Source organism: Schistocerca americana, chromosome 5 (genome assembly GCF_021461395.2).
Source record: "Schistocerca americana isolate TAMUIC-IGC-003095 chromosome 5, iqSchAmer2.1, whole genome shotgun sequence".
Classification (NCBI taxonomy): domain Eukaryota; kingdom Metazoa; phylum Arthropoda; class Insecta; order Orthoptera; family Acrididae; genus Schistocerca; species Schistocerca americana.
This window is the reverse complement of record NC_060123.1, coordinates 52,386,884-52,410,706: the sequence shown is the minus strand read 5'-3', so window position 1 is coordinate 52,410,706 and position 23,823 is coordinate 52,386,884. Positions and strand designations below refer to the sequence as shown.

Below are 23,823 nucleotides of genomic sequence, written 5' to 3'. Positions count from 1 at the left end.
ATGGTGGATACAAGCAGAAACAGACTCATACAAGATGATACCACAAATGCCTGAAGTGATATTTTGCAACATGAAGTCACCTGAGCAATTAATTCTACACACTATTGGAAAGCCCCTGGAAATGATAAAATAGCAAATTTCTGGCTAAAGAAGTTCACCTTAACACATTCACATCTAACTAAATTATTTAACAATTTGGTTATAATAGAGGGAAACATTCCACGTAGGAAAAATATATCTAAAAACAAAGATGATGTGACTTACCAAATGAAAGTGCTGGCAGGTCGACAGACACACAAACAAACACAAACATACACACAAAATTCAAGCTTTCGCAACAAACTGTTGCCTCATCAGGAAAGAGGGAAGGAGAGGGAAAGACGAAAGGATGTGGGATATTTAAATATGTCTGCTAGTGTCTGTATATGTGTGGATGGATATGTGTGTGTGCGCGAGTGTATACCCGTCCTTTTCCCCCTAAGGTAAGTCTTTCCGCTCCCGGGATTGGAATGACTCCTTACCCTCTCCCTTAAAACCCACATCCTTTCGTCTTTCCCTCTTTCCTGATGAGGCAACAGTTTGTTGCGAAAGCTTGAATTTTGTGTGTATGTGTGTATGTTTGTGTGTCTGTCGACCTGCCAGCACTTTCATTTGGTAAGTCACATCATCTTTGTTTTTAGATATAAATTATTTAACAATTACATTGCAGACCCATATACAGTCCCTGATACACTTACACAAGGAATAACTTATCTGAAACCTAAAGATCAAGCAGACACAGCAAACTCAGCAAAATATCGCCCCATAACATGCCTCCCAACAATATACAAAATATTAACTTCAGTCATTACACAGAAATGATGACACGTACAATACAGAACAAAATTATAAATGAATAACAAAAAGACTGCTGCAAAGGAGCATGAGGATGTAAACAGCAACTGATAATAGATACAGAGGTGACATAGCTAAAATTAAACAAAGGTCGCTGCAGTACCCATACATTGACTACCAAAAATCTTTTGATAGTGTACCCCACTCATGGTTACTACAAATATTGGAAATATACGAAGTAAATCCTAAATTGATACAGTTCCTGAACATAGTAATGAAAAATTGGAAAACCACACTTAATATCCAAACAAATTCAAATAATATCACATCACAGCCAATACAGATTAAGCGTGGAATATACCAAGGAGACTCATTAAGTCCTTTCTGGTTCTGCCTTGCTCTGAACCCACTGTCCAACATGCTAAATAATACAAATTATGGATATAAATATAATGGAAGGAAACATTCCACGTGGGAAAAATTATATATAAAAAAGAAAGATGAGGTGACTTACCGAACAAAAGCGCTGGCAGGTCGATAGACACACAAACAAACACAAACATACACACAAAATTCAAGCTTTCGCAACAAACTGTTGCCTCATCAGGAAAGAGGGAAGGAGAGGGGAAGACGAAAGGAAGTGGGTTTTAAGGGAGAGGGTAAGGAGTCATTCCAATCCCGGGAGCGGAAAGACTTACCTTAGGGGGAAAAAAGGACAGGTATACACTCGCACACACGCACATATCCATCCACACATACAGACACAAGCCAAGCCAAGCTTGTGTCTGTATGTGTGGATGGATATGTGCGTGTGTGCGAGTGTATACCTGTCCTTTTTTCCCCCTAAGGTAAGTCTTTCCGCTCCCGGGATTGGAATGACTCCTTACCCTCTCCCTTAAAACCCACTTCCTTTCGTCTTCCCCTCTCCTTCCCTCTTTCCTGATGAGGCAACAGTTTGTTGCGAAAGCTTGAATTTTGTGTGTATGTTTGTGTTTGTTTGTGTGTCTATCGACCTGCCAGCGCTTTTGTTCGGTAAGTCACCTCATCTTTCTTTTTTATATAAAATTATGGATATAATATTACTGGAACATACTCACACAAAATCACACATTTGCTATACAAGGATGATCTAAAACTACTGGCAGCAACAAATCAACAACTCAGCCAATTACTAAAGATAACAGAAGTATTCAGCAATGATATAAATATGGTTTTTGGAACAGACAAATGTATGAAAAATAGCATAGTCAAGGGAAAACACAGTAAACAAGAAGATTACATATTGGATAACCACAGCGACTGCATAGAAGCGATGGAAAAAACAGATGCCTATAAATATCTAGGATATAGACAAAAAATAGGAATAGATAATACAAATATTAAAGAAGAACTAATAGAAAAATATAGACAAAGACTAACAAAAATACTGAAAACAGAATTGACAGCAAGAAACAAGACAAAAGCTATAAATACTTATGCTATACCAATATTGACGTACTCATTTGGAGTAGTCAAATGGAGTAACACAGACCTAGAAGCACTCAATACACTTACACGATCACAATGCCACAAATATAGAATACATCACATACATTCAGCAACAGAAAGATTCACATTAAGCAGAAAGGAAGGAGGAAGGGGATTTATCGACATAAAAAACCTACAATATGGACAGGTAGACAACTTCAGAAAATTCTTTATAGAACGAGCAGAAACTAGCAAAATACACAAAGCAATCACTCATGTAAATACATCAGCTACACCATTGCAATTTTATAACCACTTCTACAACCCTTTAGATCACATAACATCAACAGATACGAAGAAAGTAAATTGGAAAAAGAAAACACTACATGGCAAGCACCCTTATCATCTAACACAGCGACACATCGATCAAGGCGCATCCAACACATGGCTAAGAAAAAGCAATATATACAGTGAGACGGAAGGATTCATGATTGCAACACAGGATCAAACAATAAACACCAGATATTACGGCAAGCATATTATTACAGATCCCAATACCACAACAGATAAATGCAGACTTTGCAAACAACAAATAGAAACAGTAGATCACATCACAGGCGGATGTACAATACTAGCAAATACAGAATACCCCAGACCGCAGAACAAACCTGACACCATACTCACCAATAAAAAGAAGAAATTAACACAACTAATCGAAATATCCATACCCAATACAACAAATATACAGAAGAAAACAGGAGAAAATATTGAAAAATACATCCAACTGGCTGAGGAAGTAAAGGACATGTGGCATCAGGATAAAGTTGACATTATACCAATTATACTATCAACTACAGGAGTCATACCACACAATATCCACCAGTACATCAACACAATACAGCTACATAAAAAAAAAAAAAAAAAAAAAAAAAAAAAAAAAAAATATATATATATATATATATATATATATATATATATATATATATATATATATATATATATATATATATATATATATAATGGAAGGAAACATTCCACGTGGGAAAAATTATATATAAAAAAACAAAGATGAGGTGACTTACCGAACAAAAGCGCTGGCAGGTCGATAGACACACAAACAAACACAAACACACACACAAAATTCAAGCTTTCGCAACAAACTGTTGCCTCATCAGGAAAGAGGGAAGGAGAGGGGAAGACGAAAGGAAGTGGGTTTTAAGGGAGAGGGTAAGGAGTCATTCCAATCCCGGGAGCGGAAAGACTTACCTTAGGGGGAAAAAAGGACAGGTATACACTCGCACACACGCACATATCCATCCACACATACAGACACAAGCAGACATATTTAAAGACAAAGCAGAAAGAGGAAAATAAGACGACAGAAAAGATTTCGAAATGGAACAGTGACAATAACAAACGTAATTGTTGGATTCAAATTAATGATATCAATATAATGGAAGGAAACATTCCACGTGGGAAAAATTATATATAAAAAAACAAAGATGAGGTGACTTACCGAACAAAAGCGCTGGCAGGTCGATAGACACACAAACAAACACAAACACACACACAAAATTCAAGCTTTCGCAACAAACTGTTGCCTCATCAGGAAAGAGGGAAGGAGAGGGGAAGACGAAAGGAAGTAGGTTTTAAGGGAGAGGGTAAGGAGTCATTCCAATCCCGGGAGCGGAAAGACTTACCTTAGGGGGAAAAAAGGACAGGTATACACTCGCACACACACACATATCCATCCACACATACAGACACAAGCAGACATATTTAAAGACATCTTTAAATATGTCTGCTTGTGTCTGTATGTGTGGATGGATATGTGCGTGTGTGCGAGTGTATACCTGTCCTTTTTTCCCCCTAAGGTAAGTCTTTCCGCTCCCGGGATTGGAATGACTCCTTACCCTCTCCCTTAAAACCCACTTCCTTTCGTCTTCCCCTCTCCTTCCCTCTTTCCTGATGAGGCAACAGTTTGTTGCGAAAGCTTGAATTTTGTGTGTGTGTTTGTGTTTGTTTGTGTGTCTATCGACCTGCCAGCGCTTTTGTTCGGTAAGTCACCTCATCTTTGTTTTTATATATATATATATATATATATATATATATATAAAAACAAAGATGAGGTGACTTACCGAACAAAAGCGCTGGCAGGTCGATAGATACACAAACAAACACAAACACACACACACAGACACACTTGTGTCTGTATGTGTGGATGGATATGTGCGTGTGTGCGAGTGTATACCTGTCCTTTTTTCCCCCTAAGGTAAGTCTTTCCGCTCCCGGGATTGGAATGACTCCTTACCCTCTCCCTTAAAACCCACTTCCTTTCGTCTTCCCCTCTCCTTCCCTCTTTCCTGATGAGGCAACAGTTTGTTGCGAAAGCTTGAATTTTGTGTGTGTGTTTGTGTTTGTTTGTGTATCTATCGACCTGCCAGCGCTTTTGTTCGGTAAGTCACCTCATCTTTGTTTTTATATATAATTTTTCCCACGTGGAATGTTTCCTTCCATTTTTTATATATATATATATATATATATATATATATATATATATATATATATATATATATATATATATATATATATATATATATATATAATAGAAGGAAACATTCCACGTGGAAAAAATTATATATAAAAACAAAGATGAGGTGACTTACCAAACGAAAGCGCTGGCAGGTCGATAGACACACAAACAAACACAAACATACACACAAAATTTAAGCTTTCGCAACAAACTGTTGCCTCATCAGGAAAGAGGGAAGGAGAGGGGAAGACAAAAGGAAGTGGGTTTTAAGGGAGAGGGTAAGGTGTCATTCCAATCCCGGGAGCGGAAAGACTTTCCTTAGGGGGAAAAAAAGGACAGGTATACACTCGCACACACGCACATATCCATCCACACATACAGACACAAGCAGACATATTTAAAGACAAAGCTGTACATTATCATATGTTTCTCCAATAAATCAGATCCATTGCCTATAACACCATTGTGGCAGATTTGAAAGTGATGCACTTCTAACTGGCAAACTTCTCCCTTGAACTGCAAGCAATTACAGACCAAGATTTCTTTACTTTATGGAACAATAAGAAGCCAGGGGGTGTTAAACGTGGTGAACAAGGAGAATGTTTGTGGTGTTACATATCACTTTGGGAGAATGATGTGTAACCATACAGCTATTTAACTGACAAATGATGCTACCAGTTGTTAAACTGTGTGATATATTAGTGGTTAGAAGTAGTGAGCTGTTTGTGGTTTTATCTCATCTGTTTGCAAGTGACAAGAATGAGGATGGGTGCTGCACATCTTCAAGGTGGGAAGGTGATCGCAGTATTACTGCGAGTTGTGGTACCTCGGTGAATTGGCATCCAAATTTGGAGTGGCTTGGTGCATCGGCAAATAAATGCACACATTGTGTCAATGCTAAATGACATCACTACAGAACAGAAGACACCTAAGGAACTGTCAAAAATGTCACTCATCTAACATCAGCCTCAAATGTCAGGTATAAGACAGAGTTCTCCAATATGTAACTGCAACATGTAACACTCATAATAAGAAAAATTATTGTACATTTTAGGTATAATATATGGAGTTACTGAGTGAAAAGATACTTCACATTCATTAGTAAAATGTTGAAACTGTTTGAAGATTTTCAGATTTCAGCACAAACACAACTGCAGCAGTAACAAAGTGAATTGAGCTGAGTTGACATGGTCCAAGAAGAAAATTTAATTACCGGGTCAACAGTTCATAGCTTCAAGTAAACAATAAATCTGAATATGAACACACATATATTAAAAGGGGAACTCTGCTTGTTACAGTGGTTTGCACTCTAAATCCCTTACTTTTCTCACTGCCAAATCACCTTTGTGGGCAGACAGCTTGTACGGATCATTTCTGTAAATCAAGAATAAGAGTGAGTCTCACGTAAATATGTAGGATTCTGAGACCAGAGTCAGTCTCATTAAAACCCTTCTGGGTTCTGACAAGAGTTGCAACAGCCTTCTTCAGACTTTGTCCAGTTGTTGAGACAGAATTCTATCAATGCGAAGAGGATGCCTTTTATGCCATAACATTTTAATTCCCACAGTAGAGCTTTTTCTTGTCTAAGATAATTATTAAATTAGTTATCATAATGAAGATGATGAAGAGGTTGAAGAATGTAAGCTGAGATAAAAGAAATTATTCAAATCATTATGATGGACAAAACATTAAATGTAATGGGGAACTGGAATTCAATCGTAGAGAAAGAAAAGAAGGAGAAGTAGTAGGAGAATATGGATTGGAGGAACCGAAAAAATATGAGGTCACTTTGTATAATTTTTACACAAGGACATTTTAAACATTGCTAACGGTTGGTATAAGAATCATGAAAGTAGATTGTATATGTGGAAAACATCTAGAAACACAAGAAAGTTTCAGGTAGATTACATAATAGTAAGACAGAGATTTTGAAATCAAATTTTAAATTGAAAATATTTTCAGGGACAGATGTGGACTCTGACCACAATTTTAACACTATCAGCTGTAGAAAGAAAGGGAATTAAGGATATGTGACCTGGATAAACTCAAAGAATCAGTGGTTGTCAAGAGCTTCAGAAAATTACAAGTCCAGAAGAAATCCTCTGATAGCTCAGGAGAGATCAAATTTAATTAATGGAAGGGAAAAATATGAAAGTGCAGAAAGTGAAGCATGCAAGTGGGAATGCAGACATCTAAAAAATGAGAGTGACAGAAAGTACAAAATGGCAAAGCAGGAATGGGTAGAGCAAAAAGCCATTAAAGCATTTATTACTATGGAAAAGATAGATGCCACCTACAGGAAAATTAATCTTTGAGTGGGTGCACCGTTTTTCATGACATGAGCGGGCACATGGAACACTTTGTACCCATGTAATTTTTCATTGTATCACACTGTTGCCACATACAAGTGTTTCTGAACAGTAAAGGCCTGTTGATAGTGTTAAATGGTGCAGTTACATCAGATCCCTGCCAACTGCTTATTTGATTACTAATTATCTTGTAGACAACTGCCTCTTTGTGGGAGTGTGCTGCTAGCTCTAAATCTGGATCTTTTCTTTCACAGATCGTAAATTTTCTCTATCTTATCTCACTGTTTATTTCATATTACTGCTACTCACTTGGACAGAAATCTTTGAATAAAAGAGAACAGTTATATGGTTATCAAGAGTCAGATGGTCAGTAATAAGTGAAGACAAGAAGACTGAAAGCTGTAAGGAAGATTTATACAAGGTATAGAAATTTTAAGGTAATTTTAAGGAAAAATGGAGACAAAGTAGATGAAGAGGAGGTACAAGCTATGATACCAGAAGAAGAATACAATAGAGCATGAAAGACCTAAGCCAAAACAAAGCACCTGGAGTAGATGACATTGACTCATAATTACTGAGAACCTTGGGAGGAAATATAACTATAAACCTATTCCAACAGTGTGCAAGATACGTGATACAGACAAAACACCACGAGAATTCAAGAAGACTATATTTACTATTTCAAGAAAGTAAGGGCTGGCAGGAATGAATATGCTGAATGTAATTACAATTCCAAAATGCAGGGGCTGACAGGAATGAATATTGCCAAACCACCAGTATAATAAGTTACGGTTGCAAATACTGACATGAATTATTTATACAAAGGCATACTTAAAAGTAATATCTGCAATTTTTATGTGCAAAATCTTAAAGCTATTTAAATGAAACAAATGTTACTAACATTCTACATCTTTATTCTCCACGTCTACATATTTGCAGGCTCCAAATTATAGCATTTAACATGGTAGTGTGTAATGTAACTATGTTGGTGTGTGAGAAACAGCATGCTGTAATGAAGTTTTGTTTTCAAAGAATTCATCCACACAAGGAGTACTCTCTCCTTGAACATAACAATGCCAGACCACACATGAGCACTGTAACATCTGCAACAAACAAATACCTCAGGTTCACTGTCATCCATCATCCTCCCTACAATCCAAACTTGGTCCCATCCAATTTTCATCTCTTTTCAAAAATTAAAGAACACCTCCAAGGACTTCACTTTGATAGCGACGAAGCAGTGGAAGCAGAGGTGAGGTTGTGGCACTGTCAGCAAAGTCAAACATTTTACAGTGAGGTTTCTAACTGGGAGAAAACTGTTCATCACCAAGGTGACTATGTAGAGCAATAAATATGTAGACATGAAGAATAAATATGTAGAATGTTATTAATTTTTGTATGATTTAAAAAGCTTTAAGAGACATTACTCAACACACCATCATACAAGAATGGAAAAACTGTGTGGTGTAACAGGTTGTTCCACCTCTTCCAAGCAGTCAGATGAAAGATGTCATATAAAAACATTGTTTAGGTAAGTAACATGTAAAGAATATCCACTGTATGCACTTAAATTTTGGCCTGTGCAGAGACGACATGACAGGCACAAGTACAGTACATCAGCAAGGTTTGATGCTGTCACGAGTCTTTACATGTTCTGGACAGTGTGGCTTGGCGGTGTTTTGGAAGGCAAAGAGGAAGCACCTGTGCTGACAACATAAACACCCAGATGACCTGTAAAAAGGCATTTACATAATTCTGTGGGAGATGTAGATATGAGCTCTCTTTCAGCCCTCGACCCTTGGCAGCTGGAAACAGAAGTCCTACAACATAATTAGTGGCAATGAATAACAGGTCCATTGCATCAAGAAAACATAATGTGGTAACCATAAATCTTCAATAAGGTAATAGTACTCATGAACAACAACAGAGTGACAAATAATCACTGAACTTTTGGTTCAGTTACAACCCATAATAAGTGCCCTTAAACACTTCAACTGTCAGAAGCTGACCTTGTGGGACAGCAGTTTGGGCTCTGGAGAATTTTAGGAACAAATAAGGATTGGGTTCTGGAGGACTGTAGGAACATATGAGTCTGTGGTGCCAATGAGGTTGGCACCAGCATCGATATGCATTCGTCTTTGGACTCTGAGCATCGTCTTTGGACTCAATTATCTACAACTTGAACTTGTATGAATGTCAAATCATGGTTGCGACAAGTTCCCCCAAGTGGAATTCCCTGATATTTCCCTGATTTCCAGATAAGGTTTAGCATTTTTCCCTGACAAATTTTGAGATCTCAAGGGTAAGTAAAGACATAAGTTGATAAAAAATGTAAGGACTTTTGTATTTCTCCCCATGTGAGCAAAAATCTTAAGTACTAGTATCATCATCTCTTGTAATGAACTGTTTTTAGATGGAGAAAGCAAGGAAGTGGTATATGTGTTTCATAAGACCACTGTTGTTATATTATTTGAATAAAATGAAAAACATTTGATGACAAAAATATGCTTTTCCTTGGAATCGCAAGACAGATTTAAATTACCTTAATGGATTTTAGAAATAAACTGAGAAAAATATAGGTTTCTTGAAAGAAGTGGATAAGGCAGAGAAGAGTTGTGTAAACCAACACTATAGGTGACCGCCTATAAACTGTTAGTTCTACTATATTCATTATTGTCAGTTACTACCCACTGTGTTGTGTCTATTATTTTACAGGTATGTGTGATTTTTCTTTGAAGAAATATATGAGTATGTAGCATACAAACAGCCAGCGGCTGCCACAATTTTCTTCTTCTCATCATCCATACTTCCTAATATATAAAACTAGTTTCAAGGCACCAAAATTTACTAGAATAAATAAAATATCTATAAAACCCCACACTGTGCAATGACTTGTGGTGAGACAGTCACAATTCCAAAATCCATCGCTTGTGGCCTCTGGCCTGACGAGGAGCACTGCAGTCCCAGATCCATGGATAAACCATTAAAATCCACTGTATTATGCCACACACAAACAGATCCAACCTGTGGGTAGATCAGTGAGACTAGATCCCATAGGCAGGGCTTGCACATTAGTGGGAAACGATGGGCTTCAGATCACCAGTAATGGCCTGCTGTTTTGGCCTGTCATGGAAGTCCACTCATGTGGCCAGCTATTCACGTGTCACAGATACCATGTTGATGAAATGAGACCACAATGACCCATCCATGCAACAGATAACTTGTGCAAACGCTCTGAGAATCAGTACTAATGAGAATAGGTAGCAACTCACCATAAAGATGATCGCTGAGCTGCAGACAGGCGTGTAGAAAAGACAACTACACTCTTAAAAACTTAAGTTTTGGCCGCCATAGCCTTTGCCAGGAAACAAGAGCACATATACAATCACACAATCTGTCAGACGTGCGCACTTGACCGCTGTCTCTGGCTGCTGTGTCAACAATCTCTGAGAATCAGATCCAAACAAAATACTCCTCACACCTCCCTGCCTCTCATCGGCACCTGATGGGCTAGTGGCAAGAAATGGTGGCAGCACTCACTGGAAGCTGAGGGGAGTGGTAGGAAGGAGAGAAGCAGTAAAAGTAATGGAGCAGCGAAGCGGCGTCCTGCCAACGACAATGCACATCATCTCATAACCAAACCATTTAATCTACTGAGACAAAAACGAGATTTTTCCAGTCCTTTTCTTTTCTTTTATTTTATTTTTTTTTCAAATTTCCCTGATATTTCCTTGACATGCTTGAAATTCCATGATTTACAGAACTTGTAGCAACCATGCAAATCAAGCACCTTTCAACCGTCTAATTCCCAAACTGATGTTTTACTGGATTACCAGTTTTGGTGATATATTACGCCACCTACAGACCTGCTGACTGACATTAGGAAGATCCCAACCTTGGTTCTGGTCAAAATGAGGGCCAGCATTAAAAGACTGATTTCTGTAGATTTTTGATACAGCAATCACTTCAAACATCATCTGCCAACCACTTCAGCATGATGTTTGAAGTGATCTCTGAATCAAAAATCTACAGAATGCTGGCTCCTACTTTGGCCAGAACTAAGGTTGGAATCTTCCTATACATCAGTCAGGGAGCCTGAAGATGGCATAGTATATTGCCAAAACTGGTAGCCCAATAGAGTAACAGTTTGGAAATTAGATGGCTGAAAGATTTGACATTCTATACTGAATAGCCAAGGTCCAGCAACCATCTCTGAAAAGATGGACATACAGAGACTTTAGTTGTTAAGAGTTGAAGGATGTGAAAGGGAGGCAATAGCTGAGATTTGAAAGACACTCTCCATTGTTTCTTAATCTGTGCATTGAGCTTGCAGTAAAGGAAACCAAAGAGAAATTTGTAAAAGGAATTACAGTTAAAAGATAAGGAACAGAAACTGAGAACTGCCAATGAATTTTTAATTCTGTTAAAGACAGCAAGGGATCTGTAACATCAGGTAGACAGAATGGAGAGTTCTTGAAAAAAGGTTATGAGATAAATATCAACAAAAGTAAAACACCAGTAATGGACCACAGTAAAATTAAAAGAGGTGGTTCTATGGAAATTACATCAGGAAATGAGACACTAAAATTAGAAGTGTTTTACTATTTGGGCAACAAAATAACTGATAATGGTAAAAAGCAGGGAGGATATAAAATGTGACTGGCAATAGTGTGAAAAACTCTTCTGAAAAATGGAAATTTATTAAAACTGAATGTAAATTTATTACAACTGAATGTAAATTTAAGTGTTAGGAAGTCCTTCCTGAAGGCATTTGTTTGGACTGTAGCACTGCACAGAAGTGAAATGCGGGAAATAAATGTTCAGACAGGGGAGAACAAAAGCTTTTGTTGTGTGTTGCTACATATCTGAAGATAGTTGGGAGGTTAAAATTTTGTAGACCAAGCCCAAGCATAGCTTGGGGCACAACTGGGTGTTAAAAATACCACTCCAGTATAGGCCATGCCTCAATTTTCTCAACACACAAGCCATCTGTCACTCAAAAACCAGACTCTTTGCATATGATAACAATGTACAGATGTCCTGCTGCCTATCCTTTGACTGGTACTGCCTTCTGTTGTCAATTTCTAGAATTACATTGAAAGAAACATTAGCAAATGTGACAACTACAGTAATGAATAGTTGAGCCAATATGTTTGCATTGATGTAATTTTGTGCTTGTACACATTAGGTTTCACAGTTTGCTGTAACTGCTACAAACATGTCGTATTTGTTGAGGAGCGAGAAGTTTTGGAAGCTCAAGAGGAAAACATTGCTCAATAACTCATGTCACATTTTTTTTCTGGAGGATGATAATACTTTCTGTCATCATTATTTTAAAATTTTTAATCTATCAAAGAACTAAAGCTAATATGAAAAATAAATCTTGAAGTTTGGTACTTTTTTAGCATGTCTTACTCTTGAAGACACATGAATTACATATGTGCCAGTAACACTTTAAATAACTGGCTTCCTATGCCCACTATTCTTCTGAGTGTCCAGTTTCCAAAGTGTTAAATGAATTGTGGAGGAAAAAAAAAATTATTGCACAATTTGATTGAAAGAGTGGATCGGTTGATATGGAACATCCTCAGCCATCAACAAATAGGACATACAGAAGATGGCTATGAACAAAAGCATATCACAGATGTGGCTTTCATTGATGTCATAGCAGTCTACGATACAATCAATCATAAGAAACTGATAACAAAAATTTACATTTCAGTGAAACATTATAGACTGACACAACTCACCCATTGCTTATTACAAAACAGACAATTCTCCATTACCCTACAAACAAAAAAGAGATGATAGCGGGCCCAGAAAAATAACCTTTCCCACTGAAATCATCTCACTTCCCCCGTGTTTAATACATGTACCAATGACTAGGCGATTGGATCTGAACTCTATTCCTTTATCTATGCAGATGCTAACAGCTACCATTATTCAGGAAAAAACTTTCAAAAGGGTGGAAAAGAAACCAATGACAGCGCTCAGGAACTTAACTGTTAATAAACATCCAAAGCCAAACCCTGAAAAAAGACAAGTTTGTGCTTTCCATTTGTACAGCAGAAAGTCAAAGAAAGAACATATTGCAACAATGAATGAATATCATGCCTTACATTGTGGTAACCTGAAACATTTGGGAGTCAAGCTCAACTGCAGCCTTATCCGTAAAGAAGACTGTGTACGTACAAAAATGAAAGTACGCACCCAGAAAAACATAATGCAAAAGCTGGCAAACAGCAGATAGGGAGCACAACCCACAGTTTCTCATTCATCTGCTCTGTCTTTGCCTTTTCTGTTGTGGAATATGTGGCCCTAAGGGGGGCAACTATACTCACACAAAACAGGAAGTGTAGCTCTGAACAAGACAGGTTGTATCATTACAGAAGGTCTTTGCTCTACCCCTATAAATTAAATAGATCAGCTAATGGGCATAGCTCTTCCAGAAGTAAAGAACAGAACGGCTGCAGAGGTTGGAAAACAAAAGAAGAGACAGATCCCAGACACCTTAGGTTTGGACATATTCCAAAGGTGCTGAAACTGAAATCAAGAAATAGCTTTTTACAATCAAGTGAAGCAACCCCATTATTACTTAATAAATGCTTAGTAGAACTGTGGCAGAACTAGTCTCCACCTGGCCCATGGAATACACCAAAAGAAGAATTTACTGAGGATTTCAAACTTTCTTATACAACTTGGACAATCATAAATCACTTAAAGATGGATACATCCCAGAGTAAAGAATATTTGAAAAAATGGAGTCACATTAGCACAGATGAATGTTGTTACTGTGAAGAATTACAAGATGCACTCCACTTACCAATGTGCAGGAAGTTGGATGAATATGAACCATGCTCTATACATGACTTGATCACAGCAAATGCCAAGACTATTGAGGCTGCTATTTTGTAGACTATATTTTGGTATTTGAACACCTCATAACCATGGTGGACAACATTTTCATTACAATACAACATATTATAGCATTATTTATTACGTTTTAACTGTATACTTTTTAATTGAAGACTTGGATGTGTGAATGAAGTTTGTTTCAACATACTTATAATAATAATAATAATAATAATAACTATAATTTTACTTAATTATAACTTCACTTAATGTATGATGTCTTGGATATGAATAAATGAATGATCTGCCAATTTGCTACTTGACACAAGAGTGAGGAATAAAAGTTGTAGAGGGAGAAACAACTTCATCACAAAAAGCATGTTAAAATGGATGTAGGTTGCAGTAATTATGCAGAGATGAAGCAGCTTGCACAGGATAAGTACTATGTGCAGCTGCATCAAACTAGTCTTTGGATTGGATAATACAACAACTACTGTGTAATTTTACGATCCACAAAATCAGAGGACATTGGCATGATCACAGAAAGTACCGACAGGGCAATTTTTCATGTTCAGTTCTACGAGAACTGAGTTTGTGATGTTATATAATGCTTTTTTAGAGTATTACTTTACAGAAGTCTAACTGAGCAGATCTTGAAAGATTATTGTCATGACAGTAATTATGCAGAGATGAAGCAGCTTGCACAGGATAAGTACTATGTGCAGCTGCATCAAACTAGTCTTTGGATTGGATAATACAACAACTACTGTGTAATTTTACGATCCACAAAATCAGAGGACATTGGCATGATCACAGAAAGTACCGACAGGGCAATTTTTCATGTTCAGTTCTACGAGAACTGAGTTTGTGATGTTATATAATGCTTTTTTAGAGTATTACTTTACAGAAGTCTAACTGAGCAGATCTTGAAAGATTATTGTCATGACACAGCCTAGAGGTTCAATATTCTTTTCTGAACTACCTGTGCAAACATATCCGAGAACATGAAATAAAGGGGAGTCTATAATGTAGAGTTCATTTGCTTATCTCCTCTATTATACATGAGAGTTACTACCACTATTTTCTGGTAATATATCTTAATTCACAGGCTGATTACAACAGTAATGAAAGGGAAATGCTAACAAGTCATCACAACATTTCAAGACTAGCTGAAATACCATCGTAGCCAGAAGAGTTACTGCTTGGCAGTTACTTAATGATCTTTGTGATGAATATTATGGTTGAGGTGGCAAAAGTTGTGTCTGTTAATGGACTTTGCAAATATGAGAATGAAGTCTTTCATGAAGGCATTGTTGTATAAAATATTCTTTGACTTCTTGCCACATCAGTTCAAGGTAAAACCTTGAGCTTTCGATGATTACTTTCGTCATCTTTGACAGGAGTAACTGACTAACAAAACTGCTGCTGTGGTGGCCTTATATAGCACATAAATGGCTTCTGACTGTTTGGTAATGTCATGCTGTTGCAGGTGGTGTCAACTTCTGCACTGGTGGCAGCACCACTTCGCTCTTAACGTAAATATTGTGACAAATATCTGTTGCTCTTGTCTGTATCAAGAGCTCGCTTCCATACACTGTTAAGATTATATCTACTGATGTGATTGAAGGTTTTCTCACACATTCTTACTTATACAGCCCCTTTAATTACAAAAAGCCAGTATACGGGGGCCTGGGACAAAACTTTTGTTTCTGCAAACAGTATATTATGTCTTTTTATGAAGCTGTGCACAGCAAATACAGATTTCTCCAGTTCCCGATTTTTAATACATCGTTGATATTCTGCACAGTGGTCAGAAATAGTGCAGATCAACTGGATGATGTAATTGCTACCACACTCACAAAAGATGTTGAAAATCCCAGAATCCTTAGGCCAAGACTGTCCTTAACAAGGTGTAACACCTCCTTTATCTTCTTAGGAGGTCGGAAAATAGATCTGATACCTTGTCTCCCCAGGACCCTGCCTATTTTGCTGGATGTTGTGCCACAGAAGGGAAGGAATGCAGTCCATGGCTCATAATGTGAAGGTTCAACATTTTTACATTTCCTTTTCTTGGAGAACACCAACTTCATGCCATGTACCCCATACTCGTTCTTTTGGAACACATACTTCAGATGAGTAATTTTGGAATCCAAGTTGTCCTTGTCAGAAAAAGTTTTTGCTCTGTGTATTAGCATATTTAAAGCTGCTCTCTTATAAACTGGATGGTGCTAACTCTTGGCATTAATATATAAATCAGTTTGTGTCAGCTTGCGGTACACTGAATGTCTGAGATGTCCATCCAACTTTTGTTGTACCAAAACATCTAAAAATGGCAGTCATCCCTCTTTCTCTGTCTCACTGGTAAGGTGGACATGTAGCACATACAAATGCCTAAAATGGGACCCAACTTTGTCATAAAGCAGAAAAAGGGTGGAGCTCCTAAAGAATTCCAGTCTATCATGGGATGTCATCAAAATTCTCTGAGCACAAGCTCCTATGCGTTCTAGGCTGTACAGACTACCTAAAGTCCACAAAGAAGGTATTCCATTATGGCTTACCTACAGGCTGACTAAATATTTAACAAAGCTAATGACTAATGGCTGGTCGCTGTGAACATCAGATCGAAAACACTCAGATGTTCATTGAGAAAATAAAACAGATTAGAGTTGGTCCAAATGATATTTTAGTCAGCCTGGATGTGGTCCCACTATTTACAAATGTTCCTGTGGAGGAAACACCGAAACTGCTGGAAGAACATTTTCCACCTGAAATGATAAAATTATTCCTACTTGTCATGATCACCACCTTCTTTTTGTATGGCAGTGAATTTTATGAAATGATAGATGGAATGGCTATAGGTTCTCCATTGTCTTCACCAATGGTCAACTTTTATATGGACCATTTTGAGGAATGTGCATTAAATTTGGCTCACCTTCATCCATCTTCATTTTATCGCTATGTTGACGATATGTTTATGGTCTGGCCACACTGCATAGAAGCTCTTGAGCACTTCGATAAACATATGAACAGTATGCACCCAAACATCCATTTCACCACCAAGACAGAAAAGACAAGAAAAGGAAATGAAAAAATGTTTAACATTCACATGATGAGCCATCCTTTGCATTCCTTCCCTCTGCAGCACTACATCCAAGAAAATAGATAAGAGTCCTGTGAAGACAAAGTATTAGATTTATTTTCCGACTTCCTAAGAAGACAAAGGAGGTGCTATGCCCTATTAAGGACAGTCTTGGCATTAGGATCTCCGAGATTTAGAACATCCCTTGTGAGTGTAGTGGCAATTCCATCGGTCAGTCGATCCACACCATCTCTGACCACCTTGCAGAACATTAACAACATATTAAAGATTGAGAACTGGAGATATCTGCTGTTGCTGAGCACAATCAAACACAAAATAATGTTTGAGGAAACAAAACGTTTGTTCTAGGCTCCCATATACTGGGATTCTGTGATTAAAGAGGGTGTAGAAATAAGAATGTGCGAAAAATCTTCAACTGTGGCAAAGGGCCAGAGATATTCATTGCAATGTTGACAACACAATGGGAGCAGTGGTGTCACAAGCACAGATGTTGACACCATCTGTGTCCCCATGATACAATTATTGACCAATCAGAAGCCATCTTTGGCCTATACAAGGTCACCACAGCAGCAGTTTTGAGAGTCAGCTGCTCCTGATGAAGACGATGTAGGTAATCATCAAAAGTTCAAGGTTTTACCCTGACCTGACATGACAAGGAGTACAAGAATGTTTTATACAATATTTTTTGTTTACACATTTTCTCTTAATGTTGTTTCAGCTGTTGTTAGGAAGGTTTACCCAAATTTAATAGCCAATGATTTGAATGTAATATCATCTATCTCGCAACCATTGTCGGGGCGGTGACCATAATTTGTGTTACCAAACTTATTCGTTTCATGACTAATAATCGTGCAAAATGTCTTTGCTGTGTTGATGGAATTTTGTAGACTTTTTGGATTTCACTTTCTGATGGCATGGTTTAAAACTTTGGAGAATTGCTTGTTGTGCACATGTTAATTTTCAGAATGAATGTTTCACTCAACAGTAGAGTGTGTGCTGTTTTGAAACTGTCTGTGCTGGACCAGGACTCAAACCCAGAACCTTGCCTTTTGTGGTCACGGCTCCTTCTGACTCAGATAACGAAGCATTAATCATTACTCTCTGTCAAAACTTAATACTGCCCCTACTTCTGTCCTACTTTCCAGCACACTCTCCAGAACAGAGAGAAAGATACAGTCTTAAAACAGTCCCCTAGTATGTTACTAAGCCTTTTATTCAAGATATCCTTTCTTTCCAGGGAGCTGGTTCTGCTAGGTAGGCAGGAGAGCTTCTGTGTAGAAGAGAAGTATTAGCAGTATTGAATCTGCAAGAATGGGTCATGAATTGTGCCTGGATGACTGTCTGCAAGAGAACTGCCTCCTCAAAAGGAAAGGTTCTGGCTTCTAGCCCTGGTTGAACACAGTTGTCAATGGCCAGGAAATCACAGTGCACACGCCACTGAGTACTGAAACATAATTCTGAACACAATCTCGTAGGCTGTGGCTACACAATGTCTGTGTGATATTTACGATTTTATGATACTGTACTTTTCCCTTCTCGGCTAAACTGAATTGAAGTGTATAATTAATTACTGAAATTGACCAAAATGGTCAGAGAACCCTTTTATTATAGAGCTCTTGTCTATTTCATTAAAGACAGTTAGATTCAGAAATTAGATTTTCAATCACTGTCAAGTTATTTACTTCTCTTCTTACTGGATATTAGAAACTCCAAGTGCCCTCCATTAGTACTATACAGGCTGGGGATGTCTTGAATCTTGAAGTACAATGAGTTCTCAGTTACTTCCACTATGTCATTTTGGTACCCTCTGTAACTGCCTTATGTTATATCTACAGTAATGTGACACTAACTTGCATCCCTGTAAGTGTATTTGTCCAGTTTCTGTGACTTCCACAAGACGTTTGTTTTGCATAACATATCTGGAAAGAAGAAAGTAAGATGAGGGTTTAACGTCACATCGACTACAAGTTCATTAGAGATGGAGCAATAGCTCCTATTGGGTATAAATGAGGAAGGACCTGGGGAATGTTCTTTTTCAAACAAAACATCCTTGCATTGTCCTTAAGCAATTTAGGAAAATGACAGGAGTCATACATTGAACGACGGGACAGCAAATCAAACTGCCATCCTGCCAAACATGAGTCGAGCATTTACTACTGCACCACCTTACTCACTCACATCTGTAGAAATGCTTTTCGACAAAAGACAACAGTATAGCTCTTTTTCCAGACCGGCAGATTTTATAACATTAGTACCTTTTTGCAAGTGAAGATGTTCGTTAAGCTATTTTAAGGATATATACAATACAGTTAGTGCCTTCATAATGCAAGTGAAGTAACACAGATGATAGATAAAGTAATGGACAGACAATTTATAATAGCAAAATCTTTTCATTTACACACTTCATACTTCATTATACATTGCAGAGGGCTCTATTTTATGGTACTTGGGCTTGCAACATTGTGAATAAATCAATTACACTTAACTAAATTCTGTATTAAGTTGTATGATTTGCACCTGTTTTAACGCAGGCAAGGAGACACAATGATTTCATGGATGGTGTGACATAAGGTAGTGAATTAGTGAGGAATCATTTGGACTAGTTACCCTAAATGATACATCCAGAAATATTTTTATACTGTGTGATAGAATTTTGAAGAGGTGTTTACAAATAACTTGACAGCACACTAGAAGATTGACATCATGACTTACGGTTGTGAAGAATCTTGAGGCCCCACAATATCATCCCACCGAGTCAAGCCACTGCGAGTTGCCACAAATGCCAGCGTCACTCCAAATCGTTGTTGGAACTGCTTCCTGTCATGACAGTACAATAACTCATTTAGTTCTAATATCAAGAAAGTAACTCGATCTATTTACAATGTTATAAACATGTGATCATAATTTCCTTTTGAAAATTGCAGACTTTTAACATTACTGTACGAAAATATGTTAGAGAAAAAAATCATGAAAACAATGTTTATACTCACAGAAGGAAAATTTGCCTGAAACACACATTACAGAGAAAAGAAAAGAAAAGTATAACACAGGTTAATACTTAATTCCTTTTCAAAGCAGCAAAATAGTTACAAAATGTCACAGTTATTCAAACATTTCAAAAGTTAAAGCAAATAATAATTTGAATGTTAATTTGCTGTTAACACATACATAAAGTGGGATAGACACCACCCTGGAAATAAAGTATAATTCCCAATACGTATTACATATTTAATTATTAGTTTTGCTGGAAGCATGAAGCATAAAACTGATTGTAATTCAAATTTTACTTAGCAAAACCAAATAACTAATAATATTGAATTAATATTGGCAGAAAAATCAGCAGCAGTATTAATACCAATGAGACAACTGGTTGGTGTCTGAAAATATCAAAGATATGCACTGTCAACAAGAAACATGGCTGGCTTTTTATGTACTAAGGAATATAGCATTTCAAGAGCTTTTAAAAGTAGACTGAATTTAAACACACTTTTGTGAAAAATTAATAATTACAGACTAATGTTCATGATAACTGCAAAATCTTGAGTACTGGCTCAGTTGCAGAGGTTACAGTGTGCGTATGTATGATGTTGCTCATCCTGGTTCAAATACCACTGGTGAAACAAAATGTTCATTAGCTGTATTTGAACAGCAAAGATATAAGTTTCCTTACCACCAGACCCTGTGTACTTGTCCAGAGTGGAAAAAAAAATCTCTCTCTACAATATCACATGGAATGAGGGATGACACACTGTTGCTGCCAATAAATGACACATGTGAAACAACACATTTCTGCCAACAAGTTTTCCACACTTGGGAGCACCTTGGATCTCCTTTTCATGAAACTCCTTCAAGCAGAATGTCTAAGTGCTTTGACCACAGGAAAGCCTCAGGACACTGTCCTTTGAAAGCTGTTTCCACTCAGAACAGGGGAAGTCCACCGGGGCCACACTGGAACTGTAGGTGAGCTAGGAAACTGTTGTGATGTAGCTCTGGGCCAGGCTGTTGCTGACCACAAAGCAGGTGTGGCTCTGTGCACTGTTGTGGTGCAGCTTCCAGTTGGCAGTGACGCCCAGCCTCACTTGGCTGACTATACCCTTCCGTCTTTTTAGCACCACCGATGTGGTCTGTCCCTCAGGTGCAAATCGTGGAGGACCACGTCCTTAATGTCAAAAAAGATAATGAATACAGCTTTGGCACCTGAATCATTCATTCGAACCCTTTTATCATTTGGCACTTCAGCATTTGCCTTGGGGTCATACTCAAAAATGGACATTTCATTGGCAGTTATCACATAATACAAAAACCTGTGGTATATTTGAGTGTGTTGTACAAGATCTTGGCAAATATGCACATTTTGGCCATCAGTCACAACTTTTGGGATGAGTTCAGCAGATTTTTCTCATCTACAAAATCTGGGTAATTATGGTGTGCAGAATCTTTTTACCAATTCCTACACCATTTGTGATCATTTGAACACTTCACAAATTTAGACAACACTCTATGGAGTGCAGCGATCTGGTGCTAACTTTGACTAAAACCACAGGTGAGCTTGCAATAACGTTTGTTTATTATTATCAGTTTTGGCTTATGTTAAAGCCATCCTCAGATACTTTTGGGCCCCTATGGCTGGTGCTGGCGGCTCCTCAGTTCTCCAAGTGATACCATGATTGTACACTGCACGTACAGTGTATGATCATTTGTAAGGTAACAGGGGATAGTATGGAACTCTTTCAAGTACTTTAAAATTTAAAGCACAGCAGCAGAGATAATATGCTGGGCAAAATAGACCGGAAAATACTTGTTTTGTGTTTTGATGGGCGTTGTAGTTCCATTGCATAGTGTTTTGGTTTTCTTTTAATTGCAACGAATTATATAAGTGTGGTGATAATTTGTAAAATTATATAATGTATTTAGATTTAAGTATTTAAATATTATAAAGTATTGTAAACGAATTGTGGCCATGTTTAGCAATTATTTTCAGTAGTGTGGTGTCATGTGACCCAACTCTAGGACTGTGGATATGAGCGGGAAAATCGTGGTCTTTTGTCGTTGGCCGTTGTGGTGGCGAGTTGGGAGCGGCAAAGTGCCGTGAGGGCAAGCATGGACGCCAGGGTATGTGAAGGAACAAAGTGAAAGTGTGTGGGTGTGAGACAAACAGTGTACGAATTGCACCGATTATTATTTGTGAAGTTAAAAATGCATGGCCACAACGTTAAAGTGTTTCTTTTGAATAAATAAGTTTCAATCTGAACGTGTATAGTTCAATTCACTGCTGTTCAAAAGCCAGCCAATATCTGACTCAATAATAGGGGCGCAAATGCAACCATTTACTACCAACCCCCTTTACAGATGAGCCACGTAAAAAAAATAGGTAGTAAACGAGCCCGAGTTCAGTTGCACATTGTGTCATGTGGAGAACCATGGAGCTACCAGCACCAGCCACAGGAGCCCTAAAATTATGAGGATGACTTTAACATAAGACGAAACCAATAATAGTAAAAATATTTCATTGTGATCTAGACTGTTGTTTTAATCAAAATTTGAACACTTAACTGTCAGTCCGAGTTTGACACATGCGCACATTGCACAGAGTCCTCAAGGCAGGAGACCTACAGGGGGACTGTCTTCCACACTCTCTTGAGCATCTTCGAAGCACTTGTTCCATCTCAAAATAACAGATTTAGATAGGCTTCCACTGCTGAATACTTGCTGGATCACCACCAGTGTTTCCATAGCTGATATTCTGAGTCCCACTCAGAATTTAATGGTGTAGTGCTTTTCAATATAACATTTCATTTATAAACTTACATCAAGACTGTAGATGTATACACCAAAAGTACAATATGTAACACACAGAAAGTTGTAGGGTAATGGCACTAAGTGTGTTTTAAATGTGACCTTCCTCTCCACTGAATCCTTCTGGCATAATTATAATGGTATGCACAATTGTATTAGATGAAAATGTGACTCATTGCTTTTTATACAAAGCCTTTATACGTAAAGAATAAGATCTCCTCAAAAATATGAATTGATAATTTATTTTATAATACATTCTAGGAGAACCTCTCTCTTTAATAGACACTGAACTATGTTAGTATTGAGAAAACATTAAAGATGAACACTAAAGGGAACTGCACAAAACTGGCTGACTTCTTCCAAGCTTACCCAATTGTGAACCGTTAAAAGAAAAATTGCCTTCTGACATAAGCCTTTCCCAGTCCTGGATACAAAACCACTGACAATAATGCAAACAAAAGGTATCATAAAATAAATTTAAAACAATAAAGCTGCTGGAAAATATGGGGTTACTGCTGAGGAACTGAAATGATTCCACAGAATTGGAAATGTGCACTGATACACCTACTGCAGAAAAAAGGTATACTCTTTTATTGTCCGTACATGAAATTCTTTCTAAAGAAATCTTCAACCACTTGAAAAAACAGATTGAGATCTTAGTAGTGATTACCAAGCAGGATCCAGGAGAGGTTGCTCATGTGCAGAACAGATAAGTGACCTGCAGGAAATATAATGGTTTTATTGATAAACCAGCCCAACTAGCCCTCCCCTTGGCGGACTTCAAAAAGGCCTACGATTCTCTCAACAGACAAAATGTTTTCATCACACTTGAAAAGCTCATAATGCACAGGATTCTCAGAGAACTAATCTGTCATGCTCTTACGATACAACATTAAAAGCAAAATCATTTCGTGAAATCTTTCAGCCTTAAG

General features: G+C 37.6%; 1 protein-coding gene across 2 annotated transcripts in view; it reads right to left on the bottom strand.

Moving 5' to 3' along the window:
* LOC124615885 (voltage-dependent calcium channel subunit alpha-2/delta-3) overlaps positions 1–23,823 on the bottom strand; it is an 824,663-nt gene that overhangs the window by 138,323 nt on the left and 662,517 nt on the right. For both annotated transcript variants that reach the window (XM_047144053.1, XM_047144054.1), the window contains one exon: positions 19,808–19,912. In XM_047144053.1, the coding sequence (XP_047000009.1) occupies positions 19,808–19,912 (105 nt within the window). The remainder of the gene's footprint in view (positions 1–19,807; positions 19,913–23,823) is intronic.